Source organism: Eretmochelys imbricata, chromosome 2 (genome assembly GCF_965152235.1).
Source record: "Eretmochelys imbricata isolate rEreImb1 chromosome 2, rEreImb1.hap1, whole genome shotgun sequence".
Lineage (NCBI taxonomy): Eukaryota > Metazoa > Chordata > Testudines > Cheloniidae > Eretmochelys > Eretmochelys imbricata.
In genome coordinates, this window is record NC_135573.1 from 38980682 (window position 1) to 39001218 (window position 20537).

Genomic DNA, 20537 nt, shown 5'->3' on the forward strand with positions numbered 1-20537 from the left:
CTGTGGGTTTCTTGGGGAACAATGCCACAGAGTCTCCTACATTTATCCGAAGTATTTTAATGGAAGCTAATATTTATTCGACCTTTTTATTAATAGTGGTCTCATCACCTTTATTTTCTCTTTGATTTCTGCTGAAGGGGTTCTCTATTCAGGATTAAGTTCCTTTAATATCTGGAATAGCCTGAATATTTTATATTCCCAACTTCCCTCCTCTTCCAGAAGATTGACTCTGAGATAGTGCAACATTCCTGTTCAAAGCACTCCACTGAAAATTCTGTCTTTTTGACTTTGTTATGCTGTTATAGCTGTTGCCTAGAAACATAATTATCCAGGTCTATTAGTATTTAGGCAACTAGTTAAACTGAAAAAATAGCATGTGACTTGATGCAACAAATCAGAGGCAGCATATATTTACTTTGAGAGACTCTTGATTTAGAATATACCATCAGTATATGGTAAAAATATAGCACTGGTGACTCTGTATAGCAGGAGAGCAATACTCTGTTGTAGTTTACAGTACATTCTTTAAACAATTAGGTTATCATACTACTATTCAGTACATTCTGACACCAAATGATGTATACTTTAATTAAGTTGTCAGAATTCTTTTTTTGAAAGATAAAATTATACAGGATAACCAAAGGACACTTATTTTGGTCTAAGGTGCAGTGAGTTGAGAAAGTTATAAAGTGATTACATGACATAAACACAGTTTACATATATCCCAGTGACTAATTTAAGAACAATGGTCCTTTATAAAATACTTAAAACAGAAATATTGTAATAAGCACATTTCCATCTCCAGTTGGCCAGGTAGCTACACCTTCTTTGTTGGATTGTTTGCACTATAAGGTGGGTAGAAAGTTGGCTAGATTGTCGGGCTCAACGGGTAGTGATCAATGGCTCCATGTCTAGTTGGCAGCCGGTGTCAAGTGGCGTGCCCCAGGGGTCGGTCCTGGGGCCAGTTTTGTTCCATATCTTCATAAATGATCTGGAGGATGGTGTGGATTGCACTCTCAGCAAATTTGCGGATGATACTAAACTGGGAGGAGTGGTAGATACGCTGGAGGGCAGGAATGGGATACAGAGGGACCTAGACAAATTGGAGGATTGGGCCAAAAGAAATCTGATGAGGTTCAATAAGGATAAGTGCAGGGTCCTGCACTTAGGACGGAAGAACCCAATGCACAGCTACAGACTAGGGACCGAATGGCTAGGCAGCAGTTCCGCGGAAAAGGACCTAGGGGTGACAGTGGACGAGAAGCTGGATATGAGTCAGCAGTGTGCCCTTGTTGCCAAGAAGGCCAATGGCATTTTGGGATATATAAGTAGGGGCATAGCGAGCAGATCGAGGGACGTGATCGTCCCCCTCTATTCGACATTGGTGAGGCCTCATCTGGAGTACTGTGTCCAGTTTTGGGCCCCACACTACAAGAAGGATGTGGATAAATTGGAAAGAGTCCAGCGAAGAGCAACAAAAATGATTAGGGGTCTGGAACACATGACTTATGAGGAGAGGCTGAGGGAACTGGGATTGTTTAGTCTGCAGAAGAGAAGAATGAGGGGGGATTTGATAGCTGCTTTCAACTACCTGAGAGGGGGTTCCAGAGAGGATGGTTCTAGACTATTCTCAGTGGTAGAAGAGGACAGGACAAGGAGTAATGGTCTCAAGTTGCAGTGGGGGAGGTTTAGGTTGGATATTAGGAAAAACTTTTTCACTAGGAGGGTGGTGAAACACTGGAATGCGTTGCCTAGGGAGGTAGTGGAATCTCCTTCCTTAGAAGTTTTTAAGGTCAGACTTGACAAAGCCCTGGCTGGGATGATTTAATTGGGGATTGGTCCTGCTTTTGAGCAGGGGGTTGGACTAGATGACCTCCTGAGGTCCCTTCCAACCCTGATATTCTATATGGACCTGGGCACCGTGAACTATACATTCGTCACCTCCAGGAATGTAGTTTACCAGAGCATGACAGTTAAAGACACAAGATAGATACATCTGCTTCAGTGTATACAGACCCATCTACTCGGTAACACAGCTGAATGGAAACACATTTCTCCTGCACGCTTCAAGCCACACTGGCTTCCCATTGCATTCCAAATTCCTTTTAAAGTCCCTTTCAAAGCATTCAGTGAGTTGGGTTCTGGTTATCTAAGGAACTGTCCTTTATTTTTGTGACTTACCACAATATCTGCATTAATCAGGGATGCTGGAGCTGACAGTACCCAGCTTAAAACTCACAGGGAGTAGGCATTCTTGGTGGCATGCCCTTGGCTGTGGAATTCCCTTACAGCAGAAATCAGGATGATAATGGATTTTACCAACTTCAAATTTTAAGACCTACTTCTTTTCAAAAGCCTTTCCACTATAAAATCCCTAAAGAATGGACAATGTTACTTCTCTGGAGATAAAAACATTTCAACACTTCTCTGGTATTAAAAATAGATATATTTTCCTCTCTCTTGTGTGCACACAAACACACACAGACACATTAATGGTGTAATGTGGAGAGGAAGATGAATATAGTCCTGCAGATTGTTACTTTGTTAAATGGTTTTATTGGCACCCAGGTACGATGGTGATGGCTGCAGAAGAAATACCTAAACACACAGTCTAGCTAGGGATCTGGAATCTTTATGCAGGCAAAACTTCCATGGGATGTAAAGAAGGACTGAGTAAAGAAGGACTCTAGGATTTAGCCTATTGAAATTATCCTGAAAATAAATTAAACAAAAGAAATAAAATAACGTTTAGGCTAATTGCACTTTCAGAAAATAGACACTATGGGCCTGATTGCCCTCTTACTTATACCAGTTTAAATCAGGAGAACAGTGGTTTAAAACTGGTGTTACTAGAGCAAAATCAGACTGTGGATGGGTGGGAGAGAGCAAGTCAGATAGCTGAAAAAAGTTAAGAGTATTCCTCATCTTTAAGACAACTCTAAACCTCTTCGGAAACACCATATCATGGTCAGTAGGTCCCCATAATTTCCAGGCTGCACGGAGGAAATTTGCATGTGACTTGGCACCACTACAACCTGTCTCCAAGTGGCTTTTTCACCACTGAGTCCTTGCACCCTAGGTTATGTTGCCAGAAACTGGCCTAACCCAGGACTAAATCTAAATGAAAGCCTTCGAGAAGTAATCTAGACCAGTTTTTCTCAAACTGGGTTCCATAGACCCCAGGGGGTCCACGAAGGTACTCCAGGGGGTCTGTGGCCCCTGCTGATCAACCCCTCCCTCCTAGTGCCTCCTGCATGCCAGGGAACAACTGTTCCCCCGCATTTAGGAGGCATTGGGAGGGAGAGGGAGGAGCGGGGATAGGGCGTGCTAAGGGAAGGGGGCAGAATCATGTCCAATGCTGGTGGCCCCGCTGATCAACTCCTCCCCAAACTCTTCCCCCTCCCTCCCAGTATCTCCTGCACACAGGGGAACAGCTCTTCTCTGGCATGTAGGAGGGGGAGGGGTGGAGCGGGGGCAGGAAGAGTTGGGGTGAGGCCTTGGGGGAAGGGGTGTAGTGGGAGCAGGGCCTGGGGCTGAATGGGGAGGCTTGGGGGTCCGCGAAAATTTTTTTAAATCAAAATGGGGGTCCTTGGGTTGCTAAAGAACCACTGATCTAGATCATCAAAAGAAGTCGTCCTTATTTCTCTCCTTACTGACACTAGATTGACTGATTGACAAAAAGCTCATTTCTTCTCCATTAATTAGATCTTTACCAATTGCCTGTGATTTGCTCCTTATTCAGCATTGGGAGTGAAATCCTGGGCCCACTGAAGTCAGTGGGAGTTTTGCCATTGACTTATCTTCACCTAGGATTTCACCCTGGATTCCTAAAGCTGCTTAATCACTTGTACTGGTTTGGACTTTCATTGACATTTATGTAGAGTACACATCTTAAGGGAGTTTTGGCAAAGTCAAAAAGATATTGTATGATTTATTAGGACTTTGCTCACCAAACCCCACCCACAGTCTCATAACCTAAACCCAAGAGAAAATGAGTGACAACAGCTCAGCATCTCTTAGGATCAGAATCTGAACAGGCAGAAAATGAACAAAGTTACACATTAGGAACCTCAGCTGAAGTTAAATATTTTTGGCAGCTGTAAAAGCTGAGGCCATAGAGATGGATAAATCTGATGTTTTGGGCATATGGTGATGGATGCTGTTTTGGGAGGAATAAAGGACAGTACAACACAATCAGTACAATTAATTATAAGACTTTACAACTCAGAACTGTGCATTCAGTTTGTTCTTCAGCCAAGAGCATATTCAGCTAGTCTGTTTGCATCCGATATCTGAGAGGTTTATTTGCTTTCGACTGTTTGCGTATGATTGTTTGTTTATTAAAATTTCTCATAAACAGCAATATGAAAACAGCTTTTTTTGTTTGTTTTTTTTTGGCTTAGTGACTTTTGTGAAACTGAGTTGATGTCCCACATACTGGATGCTTAGAATAGGGCTGACATATAACTTTCAGAAGCAGGAGGGGGTGTTTTGCCACCAGGCCAAACCAAGTTGATTTTTGCCTTTCAGATTTGATCATAATATTCTTGGGGGTCCTGGATTTACTGCATATTTTATCATGGATATAAAACTATTATCATCATAACAACAAGAAATGTTTATTGTATTTTTCTTAAGCAGTGATGTAAATGCTTCCTTCCCCCATCAACGTTTTAACTGTTCTAAGGGTGTTTCTGTTTGAGGTGCTGATGATATTCTCTGTCTGGTAGAGTTTTAGCTTGTGTATATGTGTGCACATACTAAGCCTGGTGAGAGAAAACTACATCTTTGATGCTGTTTTGGTCTCATACACATTATTTGAAGTCTTACTTTTTTCATTTCATTAGAGTATATGTCTTATAAATGATTTGTTGTCAAACATCCAAAATGACAATACAATTTATATTTAAAAAGTTCTCATTGGCATCTGTTTCACTACATTAATGTTGCCAGATGTTTTCTGTTCAGTTAATTAGAATGTACAATGAAAAATCCAGCATACGAATCAAATACTAGAGATTGAGTAAAAGTAGATTTGAGTGATAAATTAATGTTGTCCTTGGTTAGTTTTCAATTTAAATACCATAGAACTAAAATAATCCGGTGATGTCTACTCAAATAGTTCCAGATTATGGAATTTCTATGCCTCGTTTGCATTTTTCTGCAAGGGAGAACACATCAAAGCTTGGGAAATTTTGATTTTTTTTCTCCCCCCCTCGCCCTCTTTTTAAAAATAATAGAAAATGAAATAATAAAAAATATGTTCGGTCAGTATTAGCTTACACAATCACTCAAAAATCAGAAAATGCCAAAGTTAAGGTGAAATATATAAGAAATTTGCAGATATTAAGTTGGGGGGAGTTCTGGACACAGAGAGAGACAATACAAAACAACAAGAACAACAGAACCACTTTAAAATGCAGGCTTATAAATCTGGAGAAAAAGAATTGAAACCACAAAGAAACCTTCAAAATAACAATGTCAAAAGAGATTCAGGGGTGAACAGAACATTACATGTGCCTTTGTAGAGTGATATGGCTGTGAAATATGCCAATGCAATTCTGGACAGTATGGTCCTGACTCAATAAAGTCTATAAGCACATGCTTAACTTTAAGCATGTGAATGGTTCTATTGACATCATGGAGACTACTCACATGCTTGAAGTTAGGCATGTGTTTAAATGCTTTGCTGTATCAGGGCCTATATGTAGAAGCATTACATGATGTGAAAGGAATATAACGGACCATTTCTATGGTTCTGCTGTAGCCTAAGATATTGTGTTCAGATCTGGGCACCTCGTTACCAGAAAGACATTGACAATTTGGAAGGACTTCAACATGGTTACTTTGGATTTAAGCCGGTGTAACAGAGAACAGAATCTGGCCTACAGTATGCATTCTCATAAAAAAGCAAGAAGCTCAATGAAATGAAAAATATGCCAAATGAAAGAAAATAATTGTATTTTCCAATATAGGTAAACACCAATTTTACAAACTCTGAGTGAAATCCTGACCCTATTGTATGAAGCTGAAGGGAGTTTTGCCAATGAATGGAATATGACCAGGATTTCACCTTCTAATTTTTATGAAATTCTTCTTAATTTAAAATGTTGGTTGTCCTCCAGTTTGATAGTGGGCTATTTGTATGTTCTGTTTTTAAAGAACCTCAATTTCACAATTTTTTTGGGCATTCTCCAAGATTTTTGACCAGATCTATCTGTAATTTTCCCCATCATTTCTGCTGAATGTAAAAATTGAAAGGTAGGATTAGTTTGGGTTTATAGCAAAAATGGGAGTGGAAAATCTGGTAACCACAACACTCAAACTAATGATTACCATACTCTGCTTTTGGGTATTTTTGCTTTTGCTCAGACAGCCCCATTGGAGCTGACAAAAGTTGCACATGAATATCTAAAAGTGGGATTTGGCCCATCCTATATACTACACAGTACCTGATTGAATTGGCAGTATATGGTAAATTTCTTGTATTTGACTTTTGGTAGGCTGTTGACCTACTATATCTAAATACGAGGCATAAGACTTTACTATATATGCCCTACACTCAGAATGATCCACCCACCAAAATAGTAGAACAAGAAGCTTCACTGGATATGGGATTCAATAATTTATGATATAAACAGGGAAGTAGGGACCTGATCCTGTAACTGAGCTGCTTGCAGAACTGTCATTGAAGACAATGGGAGTTACGTGTGTGAGCAAGCACTTCCTGTATTGGAGGCCTATATTTGCATAGGAAGAAGGTGAATTAGTGTCTGAAATGAGTGACATCGTTTGTAATTAGATATAGTTGAGAGCTGTGGTAATAATTTATTGGAAAACCCTATAATGAGTAGAAAAAGTGGCAAGCATGCAGATTTACTATTGCAGTCCCTAGCAAAAGCCATGGAACGAAGAAGGAAAATGTCTAATGATGCTATCTTGCATTCTGTAGGGTGCTTCCCTACTGCAGAAACAGGAATTTTTATATGAAAGGTTTCTCTTATTACAACTTCTTTTGCAGACCTTTGCAGAGCCAGTTAAGTTTAACCCTGATTTTGACGTTTTTGAAGTAGTTAATGATACCCCACAATGTCTGGAAAACCAGCTGAAAAAAATTCTTCATGATCAGAAACCTCCCAGTCCCATTTATGATGTTACAAGGAAGGCAAAGAACGATGGGCAGCTTTCCAAAAAGAGCAGCATTTTTCCAGTCTTCAGTGTTGACCCAAATTACAGTATTATGGTAAGCTTGTTACGTCCAGTGACTTTATATTTAAATCCAATTATATTGATACTGACAGCAGTTACTGTTGTGTTTGGCTTGTTATCTTGGGAAAAATGTTAGTTTGTGTGTTAGGAAAACAGTACGATGGCCCAAATTATGTCTTGCGACGCATATAGCTCTTCCGTTCAAGTGAATTGAACTACACATGTGCATCCTGTAAAGTAGAATTTGTTTTGGTGGTCTGAATGCTCACTAATATTAAGACAAAAGTTAGACCACGTCTATACTGGGAGCACTTTATCAGTATAGGAATAACACAGTAGAATCATAGAATATCAGGGTTGGAAGGGACCTCAGGAGGTCATCTAGTACAACCCCCTGCTCAAAGCAGGACCAATCCCCAACAGTACTTGTCAGTACTCTACTGACAAGGCATTCCTAGTACAGATGCAGCTATACTGCCAAAGAGGATAGAAAGAAAATAACATTCAGTATACTGGGAAACTTGGTTTATTCCCATTGTTGCTTATATTGTACTGGAGTAAATTATGTGACTCTAGTTTCTTTCATTCAAGGCTATTCTAATTAGGGCTGTCGATTAATTGCAGTTAACTCAAGTGATTAATGCAAAAAAATAAACTGCAATTAAAAAAATTAATTGTGATTAATCACACTGTTAAACAATAGAATACCAATTGAAATGTATTAAATATTTGTGGATATTTTTCTACATTTTCAAATATATTGGTTTTTAACACAACACAGAATACAAAGTGTACAGTGCTCACTTATTTATTACAAATATCTGCACTGTAAAAATGATAAAAGAAATAGTATTTTTCAATTCACCTCATACAAGTACTATAGTGCAATCTCTTTATCGTGAAAGTGCAACTTAGAAATGTAGATTTTTTTTGTTACGTAACTGTACTCAAAAAAAAAAAAACAATGTAAAACTTTAGAGCCTACAAATCCACTCAGTCCTACTTCTTGTTCAGCCAATTGATAAGACAAACAAGTTTGTTTACATTTACGGGAGACACCACTGACTGCTTCTTATTTACAGTGTCACCTGAAAGTGAGAACAGGCGTTCGCATGGCACTTTTGTATCCGGCCTTGCAAGGTATTTACGTGTCAGATATGCTAAACATTCATATGCCTCTTCATGCTTTGGCCACCATTCCAAAGGACATGCTTCCATGCTGATGAGGCTCGTTAAAAAAATAATGCGTTAATTAAATTTGTGATTGAACTGCTTGGGGGAGACCTGTATGTCTCCGGTTCTGTTTCACACGCATTCTGCCATATATTTCATGTTATAGCAGTCTCGGATGATGACCTAGCACATGTCTGTTTTAAGAACACTTTCACAGCACATTTGACAAAACGCAAATTAGGTACCGATGTGAGATTTCTAAGGATAGCTACAGCACTCGACCCAAGGTTTAACAATCTGAAGTGCCTTCCAAAATCTTAGAGGGACGAGGTGTGGAGCATGCTTTCAGATGTCTTAATAGAAGCAACACTCTGATGCGGAAACTACAGAACCCGAAACACCAAAAAAGAAAATCAACCTTCTGCTGGTGGCATCTGACTCAGATGATGAAAATGAACATGCGTCGGTCCACTTTGCTTTGGATCATTATCAAGCAGAACCCATCATGAACATGGACACATGTCTTGTGGAATGGTGGTTGAAGCATGAAGGGACATATGAATCTTTATAGTGCATCTGGCATGTAAATATCTTGTGACGCCGGCTACAACAGTGCCATGCAAATGCCTGTTTTCACTTTCAGATTACATTGCAAAAAAGACATGGGCAGCATTTTGTCCAGCAAATTGTAACTAAACTTGTTTCTCTGAGCGACTGGCTGAAGTAGGACTGAGTGGACTTGTAGGTTCTAAAGTTCTTCATTGTTTTATTTTCAAATGCAGTTATTTTTTGTACATAATTCTACACTTGTAAGTTCAACTTTCATTATAAAGAGATTGCACTACAGTACTTTTATTAGGTGAATTGAAATATGCTATTTCTTTTGTTTTTTACACTGCAAATATTTGTAATCAAAAATATAAAGTGAGCACTGCACAGTTTGCATTCTGTGTTGTAATTGAAATCAATATATTTTAAAATGTAGAAAAGATCCAAAACTATTTAAATAAATGGTATTCTATTATTGTTTAACAGTGCGATTAATCGCCATCAATTTTTTAAATTGCGCTATTAATTTTTTTAGTCGCTTGACAGCCCTAGTTCTAATGCCTTGTCAAAATTAGGAATGAGGCTGCTCTATCTTATGCCAGGGCTGGAGGCCAGTTACAGAATCAGAGAGCTCTAACTGGCTGCCTCTCTGTTTTGCTGAGCATAAGCTTGGTGAAGCAGAGATTCTGGCTCACAACAGAATAAGAAAAATCTATGCAGTACTGCAATATTTGGTGGCAAACTAAATAGGAAAGAGACTAGGCTGAAGAGATGGGGCAGTAGCACTATATCAGCCTCCAGATAAGAAAACAAAATTAATGCACAATGTTGAGAGAAGTCAAAGAGGCAGCAAAATCTAACAAAAGTATAGTATTGATGGCCTTCAACTGCCCACGTATACACAAGTCCAATGGGACAAAGTTTGAGAAACAATTTCTTGACATTGTAAGTGACTGCTTCTTGGAACAGCAAGTTGTAGAGCACACGAGAAGTGAAGCTGTTCTTGACTTAGTCGTAAGTAACCCACAGGAGCAAATTCAAGAAGTGACGGTATCTGAGTCACTAAGTAATAGTCACCACAGTATAAGCAGGTTCAACATCCAAGGTCCAGATAAGGTACCAAAAATGGTTATGAACCGCTGCTCTAGGTCAAATTCAGCCTTGAAATAATCAAGTACGTTGATTTCAGTGGTGTTGCATAGAGGGTATATGTTCCTTCCTAAGATCAGCAGGGTTTTTGCTGTGTTTCTCTGAATATCCTGCCTCTTTTTCACCACCACTAATGCCTCTCACATAGGTTGGGACAGGGGGACAGTGGTGCATTGTTTCTAAGAATAATTGATCCTCCAGGGGATTTTTCACATAAGGGAAATATTGTGACCTTTATAAAGAAAAATATTCTTCAGGGCATTCCTGACACTTTTTTTTTTTGGTCATGTTGCACCTCTGTTCTGCCTTCTGGCATCCTGGGTGGGTGATTTGTATGCCCCCTCAGCTTTCGTGTGGTACCTATGACTGACAGGTATGAATTCAGAAGCTGCTGGGGCATACCAGCATGCGAAAAATCAGTACAACAGCTACACAAAGTGAAAGAAATCAGCCACAGCTGTTGTATCCTGCCAACAGTGATAATACATCTTGTGTTCTTTTTCTCAGTCCTCGTCTCTCTCTCAGCCTGTTTGGACTTTTAAACAGGAAAAGGGTACATGTGTTGGTTTATTACAGATATGGGGTATGTATGAATTGATCTGAGGTCAGTCAAGAATCAATTGGGGGTGAAATGTATGAAGGAAAGGCATATGCAGTAATGGGAAGAACTATTAACAAATAGAGAAGGAAACTGGTAGAGGTTCTGCATATCTTTCTTCACATAGCAAAGCACTTAAATAAGACCTGAGCAGTCTATGAGACCATCCACATGCCTAAAATTAAACACATGCTTCAAAACTATGCTGGATTGGGTCCCGCAATGCCTAAAGCTGGCCCTAGTTACAAAATCTACTGTATTAAGTTTAGAACTTTTTCTTAGAACGCTTTCCTTCAGACGATAAATATAATTTTGCATATTATCCACACACATGTTACAAATAACTCAAAACACCAGGATTTGATTCAACTGGTACCCTAAATGTTAGATATTTTTCTTACATCCAGAGAGATTGGCCAAAATAAAGAGACAACCTTTTGTATTTCCAAAAACCTTATCAGTTACCAAAAAGAGGCATACACTGTAGGGATGAGAATAATTATTCTTCATCTCCACAAAGGATATGACCCACAGCCAACATAAGCCTTCCACATTTTGATATATTTTCTTTTATTTAAAAGAAACCACCTACATTTCAAAGTAGTTTAGATATTTTAAATCCCCTGGGGATATTTATGGAGCAGAAATAACCCTTGTCCCTTATGAAATATTAGATCACAGAAAGATAATTCAGGACCTAGCCAGTACTGATTAATTGATGTAGCAAAGTGCTAAATAGCCATAATTTTGTCCCTGCTGTGGCAAAATACCTTGTTTGCCTCAGTCCTTTTTAGCCTTGGAGACTCAGGTTTGGGGCAAGGCGAATCCTTATAGGTGGCACAAGGTCCTGCTACTCCTCTCCTCAGTCAGTCCCTTGTGCATGTTTTACTTCCCCTCTGGGGAGTGAGTACAGCCTCCCTACTGGGAAGGTCTGGTGTCTTGCTGCAAACAGCCTACTGACAGCTTCCCTACTCCCTCACTCTCCCCCTCCTACCACCCAGGGGAGGGTTTAAAAAGGTCCCAAGTAGTTGGAGTCAGCTGAACCTAATTGGTTCCCTAGCAACCCCTTTTCCAGCTGAACCTTATTGCTCCTTGGTTCTCTCTCCTCAGTGGATAGGGAGGGGCCTTTTAATCCCCTGGGACTAATTACTACCTCCCTTTTGTAGCTGTTTGTCCTGGGTTTACCACACTGCCTATATTATACCTATGGACAAGCTGAGGATTTCATTCTTCCAGGCCATCAATTTCACTAGCAATCAAGTCACTAAAATAAAATCTAGGAACAGAGAAATACACTTGAGAGAAGTGAAAAAGCTAAACTAAAGTTGTCAAAGGTGCCAGATTTTAGGCTTATTTCTTATTAGCTAATAGAGAGATACTATGGGACTGCTTCTCGTCTCACCTATGCTGGTGTAAATCAGCAATAATTCCACTGATGTCAGTTTCAGAGTAGCAAGTGAGCTGTATCTCAGGAAAGCTTATGCTCAAATAAATTTGTTAGTCTCTAAGGTGCCACAAGTACTCCTTTTCTTTTTATTGATGTCAGTATATAACTGCTTATTATGTTCATGGCATACACACAGAAAAATTAGATAAAAACATAGATACTCTTGCTGGAAGATTGCAATGTAACAGTACTTTATTTCTTAGAATTCAAAACTATAACACCCAAGAACCTACAGGCTGCTCCCTAAGGCAGAGAGGCACAATTCATCCCACTTTGCTTTAAGATGGCTCTTTCCAGACTGATGTGGATTGCATACTTTGTTACAGAGGTCCTTAGCCTGCTAACAGGACCAGGAACCAGCCCCTACCCCTCACACACACTTAAAGTGATACCTTGCAATTCTAACACTGTCCTCAATACACCATATGGGTGTAGGTGAAAACTGTTGTTTTTTTTTAAATATCCACAGTCCTCCTGCTTTAGCGCTCTTATTAAGACCACTTGAAAGTTTCCTCAGCCCTCAGAATATTGATGAAAACACTAACTGTGGTTATTTTTAAAACAAGTATGTCCCCAAAGTTACCTGTTTCACATTGCAGATGATTTGTGGGCAGCTGGTACTCTGATTTGCATTCCTCTGTCACTTGCACTAGTTTTGAACAGGGAACTTGCAATGGCTTACATTTCCATGTATGCAGTTTTAAGAAAGATCAGAATCAGACCCCCAGTTGTTATAGGAATGTAAATTAATTCACTTGTCTGGTTAGACTATGTTTGAGGGGGAAAGTTGTTTACTTTGCTAGAATTACTACAAGGTAACCTATCAATTAACTGGTTTCAGAGTAGGAGCCGTGTTAGTCTGTATTCACAAAAAGAAAAGGAGTACTTGTGGCACCTTAGAGACTAACCAATTTATTTGAGCATAAGCTTTCGTGAGCTACAGCTCACTTCATCGGATGCATTCAGTGGAAAATACAATGAAGTGAGCTGTAGCTGTAGCTCACGAAAGCTCATGCTCAAATAAATTGGTTAGTCTCTAAGGTGCCACAAGTACTCCTTTTCTTTTTATCAATTAACTATGTGGCAAATAAAACCTGATGAAGTGAAGCATTAACAGATAATTTATGGTTTTTTTGTTTTAACAGTGTCTTGAGCGAGAACAGGGAATTCAGTGGATTAAGCAAGAAAGACTCCCAGCCTTTCTAAAAAGTGATTGTTACTTTGAATACAGGTATCGTCCCCTCTAATGTCGTATCAAGTATTACATTTGTTAATTTATCTCCTCTATTCAGTTTGTCTTGACATAACTCTTACAACATTTTCTCAGATCTTTTGCCCCATGTAATCCACATAATTTCAGTGATTTGGATAAATTGAGGCTGATGCCTTTTCTCCACTTCCTCTTGACTCTAATTTCCCTTGCCCATGAAATGACAAGACTGAAATAAAAGCTATTCTAGAATTAGGGTAATGCTGCTATGCCTGCTTGTGTTATGCATGAGCTCAGACTCAATAATCACAATGGTTGGTTCTGGCCTTCAAATCTGTGAATCTATCTAGCCATATCTAGGTACTGTAAATGAATTATAAAAAGTAGTGGAATCTGTGTGGAAGGGACAGCCAATTCTCTGTTATCCTTTTTGTTTTAATCACTGGTTTCTACCTTTGTGAATGTAGCTAGATTTTCCTCTGCCCAGGTTCTTTGAGGATTGCTATGGCAAAATGGTGAGTCTTGCAGCATGACCTGATGTACTTGTACTTTTCCTGACCTCCTTTGAGAGGATGTCCCAGAGCCTTGGACCTGCTGTGGGAAGGCCCTTCCTCCACATCCCTAAAGTTCATGTCTGGGTTCTGTTGGTTGTAGTATGCAGGATGATCACAGCTTTGCTGGTGAGTCCCTGAAAGAGTGGCTGCTTGGTAGCCTGGTTTACCAAGTCCCTTTTTTATTGTAGAAATTGACCAGTTCTTTGGGCACTGAGTGCTGCATAAAAATATTTTAAAATGTTTGCTGTAAATGTAGCAATATTCAATATACTGAAGACTGTGCTTACATTGGAGGGAAAATTGTACAAAGGATAACAAATCCTAGAGAAATGCTGTATTTTCCCTTTAGGCAATAAATGGACATGCCTAAGCCTTTTCTGTTGTGTCGAACCATTTTCTTCATTAAACAAAATAAAAATTATATAAAATGAACTCTAATCATTTGCTTAATTCCCACTGAAGTTAGTATTTAAAACTAAACACATGCTTAAGGGCCTTCCTGAATCAGGGCCAAAGTGAGCACAGATGGGAGGAAAAAAGAGACCGAATCTGACCCACAACACCAGATCTGAACACTCCATTTCCTCCCCGCCCCCACATCTATGATGAAGTTTGGATTTGGAGCTAGATTCAGATATAAACTCCAGGCTCAAGCCTAATGTATACCATGCCTAGCTTTTGGAGGAATTCTTCTCTGGCTCTATGAACCGTAGAATGGCTGTCATTCTTCACATATGTAAATATGGTCCGGGGGTAAAATAGAAGATAAGTAGCATAGGAAGTTCCCCTTTAGAATTTATTTTGAGAATGCTAATGTTTCTTACTGTCAGTTGTAAAGAGAAATCAAATGAATGTCTTGATGAATGTTTTAACTGAACTACTCATTTGTCTCCTAATATATTTAACTGTAGGTTAGCTAAACTGCTTTCTCAGGTAGAATGGAGCCAAACTGGTATTAACTTCATTATAGATACAACATATTATCCCTGGATTATGAAAAGAGAGCTGACACCTCCTTTTCCTGAGGAGGGTGAAGAGGAATTAATTATGAGAAAGTTCTATGTTTCACTTGGCCAGGTAAAATCCGCACAACGTATAGGCAATGGCAGCAATTTTGTGCTGGAAGGAGCACACTGGGCTAAGACCCTTTGTACTAATTTAGTCTGTCTGTCTCCCTCTGGCATCTTTTACCATAAACATTTGGTGTTATATGTTATTTTGACATTTTACAAACTTTCACTCACTTTTCAGTTAAGTTCACAATCAGGATAAATTTGTAGGCCCATTTATCACAACTCTTTCAGTTTCCTTTAAGTGCAGGGGGAGCTCTGCTGTTCCCACTCCAGCCCCTGGCCTCTCTGGAGAGTCTCTTCCTTCAGATTTCTGCCTAGCCCTGAATTCTGGGTTCCAACTTATTCTCCCTTGGGATAGAATATCCACAAGCAGCCCTCCTTCCATACAGCTGTGTTTCACTCCTGGCTGGCTTCCCAGCTTCCAGATTCACACCACTGTGGCCTCTCTGGAGAGATCTCTCCCCATGTGTCCTCCTGGCCCTGGTTTCAAATTCCTCCCCTTAGTTCAGGGGCCATGCTTTAATCCTGGCAGGTTTCCCTCCATATTTCTACATCCATTGTAAACCACCATGATAACAAAAGCTACATGGTGAGAGAGCACAGAATAACTACAGACAATATGGTCTCTGTTCTGAGAAGCCCTGCAACAAATAGATCAAACAGAATTATTGTATAAGCTATGTTGAACTTGTTTAATGTTGCTTTTCATAGGCTACAGTTACTCAGACAAAGGATTGGTTTACTCTAGCCAAAAAAAGTCAGCAAACAACAACTACAGATACAGTTACTCATCCTTTAGTTTCCACTCAAATTCAAGGCACACGGTGTTGGTCTACAGGCCCTCAGAGAACTGTTGCATACAACCACAGTGTCAGTCCAGGTAAGTAGTAATAGTGCAGCTATGCTACTTAGATAACAAATATGACAAGATTGAAATCAAAGCTATTCTGGAGTTAGAGTAATGCTGCTATAGCTGCTTGTCATTGTTCTGTGGCCTACAACACAATACCTAGGAACTTGGATGGGGAAGAGAATAGGTGTATTTCTTCTTCACTCCACAACATTAAATGCTGCTTACTATAAATGGCCCATAATCTCTCATCTGCTATGCAGAGCAGGGGGAAGCAAAATGGATCAGAAAAGTCCAAACACATGGGGAAGTGTTGGAACTATGTCTCTCCCCAGTCCTGTGAGAACACAGAAACTGCTGCATTTGAGAATTGCCTCATCAGGGCCATGTGGATCCAAAGCGTGGATGGGGTGGTATGGTAACTCCTCAGGACATTATTGCTCTGGAAACCTACCTTTGTAAAATATGCTGACTCATTCATTAATCATTAATGTACACAGGTTGCACTAATATGTAAGTCATGACTTAATCATTAGTTTATACAGAGCTGCAAGCAGTCAGGTCAAGACTGTACAGCACTTGCAGGATCTGTATTGCATGGGGCTGGGACTGGGATAGGAATGGGAACCAGCAGGAGGTCCACTTTGCTGTTATATTTTTCTGCTCAGAGTATAGTGGCTTCAAATGTTGGGTGAGCCACAAAGTGTTTTAGCATAATCTAAATTTGAAAGAACTTTTAACCACAACACTTCAGTGAGTCCCTAAGCAGTGCACCCCCGTATTCCACCACATTCACTTCCTCCTTAGTGTGGGTTGCTAGTAGCCATGTGGACAGTCTTTCTCCTTGCCCCTCCCCTCAGTTGCCTAGTAATCAGTGAGTTTTCACCCTATGGATTTATTAGCTCTCCTGGCTGAGAGCTTTGTCTTCTAGTGTGGAGCTCTGTTTTTCATCTGCATCTGGCTATTACTTTGTCATGCAAAATCTGCTGCTCCTTCAATCTAAAAGGCATTCTGCATGCACAGTACTTCCCTTCCTTAACCTCCACAGACTGGGGCAGAGTCAGAGAATTGGCACAGGTGAGGTTTGGTTGCAAAATAGTTATCTCATGGGAACATCCTTGGAATATGCGGTGCAGGACATGGTCAGATAGCAGTGTCAGCCAATAAGGATGAGGGCAGTCTAGCCTAGTGGCCAGAGTCAGAGCTGTAGTCAGTCATTGGGAGCCAAAGCCAAGGGTAAAACTGGAAGGCAAAAACTTGGTACCAGAGCCACGGGTCAAGCTGGAGTCCATAGTCAGGAGCCAGAGCTGAGGGTCAAACTAGAGGGCAGGAACTGCAAGCAGGAGGACAGACAAGGATGGGTTCAAAGCAGAAGCAGGCACAGCGATGAGCATGAGCATTGAAAAGCAAGTGAGCTGCTGCTGGCTTAAGAGCCAATCTGCTGGTATCTGCGGGCAATCAGTTGCTTGGCTAATCAGACAGCCTGCTGCAGACCAACTGTACTGATGAGGCTGCCTAGAGACTAGCTCTCCTGGAGGCCGGGATTCCTGACACACACCTCTACTTGGAATTTATGCCACTGGGGGATCAGGGCCATGGGTTAGCTTGATGTTTTTTGCCACTTGTGATATTTTTAATTTGTTATGTGATAAAATAATATTTAAATTATTCCTTCATCAATGTAGATTAAGAATTAGAGTAAATTAGATTAGATTCAGTATTATGAAAATTAGTGGATTTTTAAAATTTAAAAATATTTTTAAAAAGTGGAATAGTGTGAGTATGGAACATAGGAATTTCTATACTAGTTCTGACCAGTGATCCATTCCGTTCAGTATTCTGACTGTGACATTGCCCACCACTACATAATTCACAGGAAGTAACAAGAAATACTATAATGGAAAATTATGGAATAACTTGCCCATCCTAAACTCTGATTAGTAATGGATGTCTTATGCACTGAAACATGGACATTTATATCTCTTGTTGTGCTGAATGGTTACAGGAATACGGATGGGATTCGGTTAACTCTCAAATTTAAAAAAACAAATTGAAACCAAGATGCTGTATAGCCATGGTAAAATTATGACTGTTTCTTCTTGCTTTTCATTTAGATTCCATTCCTTTTCAAGGCACATGTAATTTTTCTGCTCAGTCTTACACAGCTGATTTATACAACAGTAGCAGCAGTAATCTAGGTAAGCGATATTTATAGATAAATGGTCACTTGAACCAACTACCACCTGGACTGGAAAAGTCCTATTGCCCAGAAGCCTGGGATATGCAGAAGGAATCTGGGCAAGTAAAAGTGTCAGGTTTCCTGCTCAGCAGATAAGAACAACAGGGGAGGCTGGAGGCCAGTTTAATAACATGAGACACATCTGCACTGAGCTGTCAATCAAAGGGAGGATGGCTAAAGGGGATGAGTGGGAGTGGAGCAAAAAGAAATGAGTTGCCTCAATGGTACGGGGAGAGAGGGGGGAGCTGGTTATTTATCTAAACACATTATTAATGAAACATTTGTAAACGGAACTGATTCCTTTTTGGGTTAAAGATTTCATCTGTAGGAACTCAAATGTGAAATTGCAGAACTACTAACTGTGGTTTGTAACCTATCATTTAAATAAGCTTCTGTACCAGATGAATGGAGGATAGTTAATATGACACCAATTTTTAAAAAGGGCTCCAGAGGTGATCCTGGCAATTATAGGCTGATAATTCAGTACCGGGCAAACTTGTTGAAACTATAGTAAAGAACAGAATTGTCACACATATCGATGAATATAATTTGTTGGGGAAGAGTCAATATGGTTTTTGTAAAGGAAAATCATGCCTCACCAATCTACTATAATTCTTTGAGGGGGTCAATAAGCATGTGGACAAGGGGGACCCAGTGGATATAGAGTACTTAGATTTTTCAGAAAGCCTTTGACAAGGTCCCTTACCAAAGGCTCTTAGGCAAAGTGAGCTGTCAAGGGATAAGAGGGAAGGTCCTCTCATGGATCAGTAACTGGTTAAAAGATAGGAAACAAAGAGCAGAAATAAATGGTCAGTTTTCAGAATGGAGAGAGGTAAATAGTGGTGTCCCCAGGGGTCTGTACTGGGACCAGTCCTTTTCAACCTATTCATAAATGATCTGGAAAAAGGGGTAAACAGTGAGGTAGCAAAATTTGCAGATGATACAAAACTACTTAAGATAATGAAGTTCAAAGCAGACTGCGAAGAGCTACAAAGAGATCTCACAAAACTGCGTGACTGGGCAACAAAATGGCAGATGAAATTCAATGTTGATTAATGCAAACTAATGCACATTGGAAAACATAATCCCAACTGTACATATATTAGCTGTTCCCACTCAAGAAAGAGATCTTGGAGTCATTGTGGATAGTTCTCTGAAAACAGCTACTCAATGTGCAGCGGCAGTCAAAAAAGCGAACAGAATGTTGGGAATCATTAAGAAGGGAAAAATAATAAGACTGAAAATATCATATTGCTGCTATATAAATCCATGGTTTGCCCACATCTTGAATACTGCATGCAGATGGGGTCATCCCATCTCAAAAAAGATATATTGGAATTGGAAAACGTTCAGAAAAGGGCAACAAAAATTATTAAGGGCATGGATCAGCTTCCATGTGAGGAAAGATTAATAAGACTGGAACTTTTCAACTTGGAAAAGAGATGACTAAGAGGAGATATTATAGAGGTCTATAAAATCATGACGGGGGTGGAGAAAGTAAATAAGGAAATGTTGTTTATTCCTTCTCATAACACAAGAACTGGGGTCACCAAATGAAATTAATAGGCAGCAGATTTAAAACAAAGGAAGTATTTATTCTCACAAAGCACAGTCAACCTGTGGAACCCTTTGCCAGAAGATGTTGTGAAGGCCAAGACTATAACAGGGTTAAAAAAAGAATTAGATAAATTCATGGAGGATAGGTTCATCGATGGCTATTAGCCAGGATGGGCAGGGATGGTGTCCCTAGCGTCTGTTTGCCAGAAGCTGGGAATGGGCGACAGAGGACAGATCACTTGATGATTACCCATTGTGTTCATTCCCTCTGGGGCACGTGACATTGGCCACTGTCAGAGGACAGGATACTGGATGGATGGACCTTTGGTCTGACCCAGTGTGGCCAATCTTATGATCACAGGGTCCTAGGATTCAAGGTCCCAGACATGTTCATTTGTATATTTACTCTTTCCATACATAAAAAGATGTTATTCCATTGACAGGTGCCTGTCCAATGCTCTGAGCACCCTGACAACAATTAAAATCAATAAGCTCATGCCATTTTCCAATATGACAAGTAATACACTTTCCATTCCGTCATAGGTAGATAAACAGCTACCATTTATTATTCCCTGTTGCTCCTAAATAAAAAACGCCTCCCACCTCAAACCACCACCTGGCCACATGCATGGGAGAAAAGATGGGCCTAGCAGTATGACCAGACATTTAATAGGTGTTCTGGGGGTAGAGGTGCCTATGGGTTAGGATGCCAGTTGGTGGGGTGCTGCCTGCTGGCAAGGTTGGTTGCCTTGGGGTGTGCTGGGGTCAGATGGTTGAGAATGCATGGATCTAGTGGAACAAGGTGGGGAGTGAGTTTCATAGACTCAAGGGGCTCTCACAGAGAACATTATGGCAGAAGACCCCTCCTGTTTATAGCAAGGTAGCTGCAGCTCAAGCTCATCTGCTGATCCCAACTGTGGCAGTATGGC

General features: G+C 40.1%; 1 protein-coding gene across 1 annotated transcript in view; it reads left to right on the forward strand.

Annotated features, from left to right (window-relative positions):
- The window catches only part of RGS22 (regulator of G protein signaling 22), a 115516-nt gene that overhangs the window by 37517 nt on the left and 57462 nt on the right, over nucleotides 1–20537 (forward strand). The window contains exons 3-7 of the mRNA XM_077808670.1: nucleotides 7022–7243; nucleotides 13271–13356; nucleotides 14801–14966; nucleotides 15674–15842; nucleotides 17927–18010. Of these exons, the coding sequence (XP_077664796.1) occupies nucleotides 7022–7243; nucleotides 13271–13356; nucleotides 14801–14966; nucleotides 15674–15842; nucleotides 17927–18010 (727 nt within the window). The remainder of the gene's footprint in view (nucleotides 1–7021; nucleotides 7244–13270; nucleotides 13357–14800; nucleotides 14967–15673; nucleotides 15843–17926; nucleotides 18011–20537) is intronic.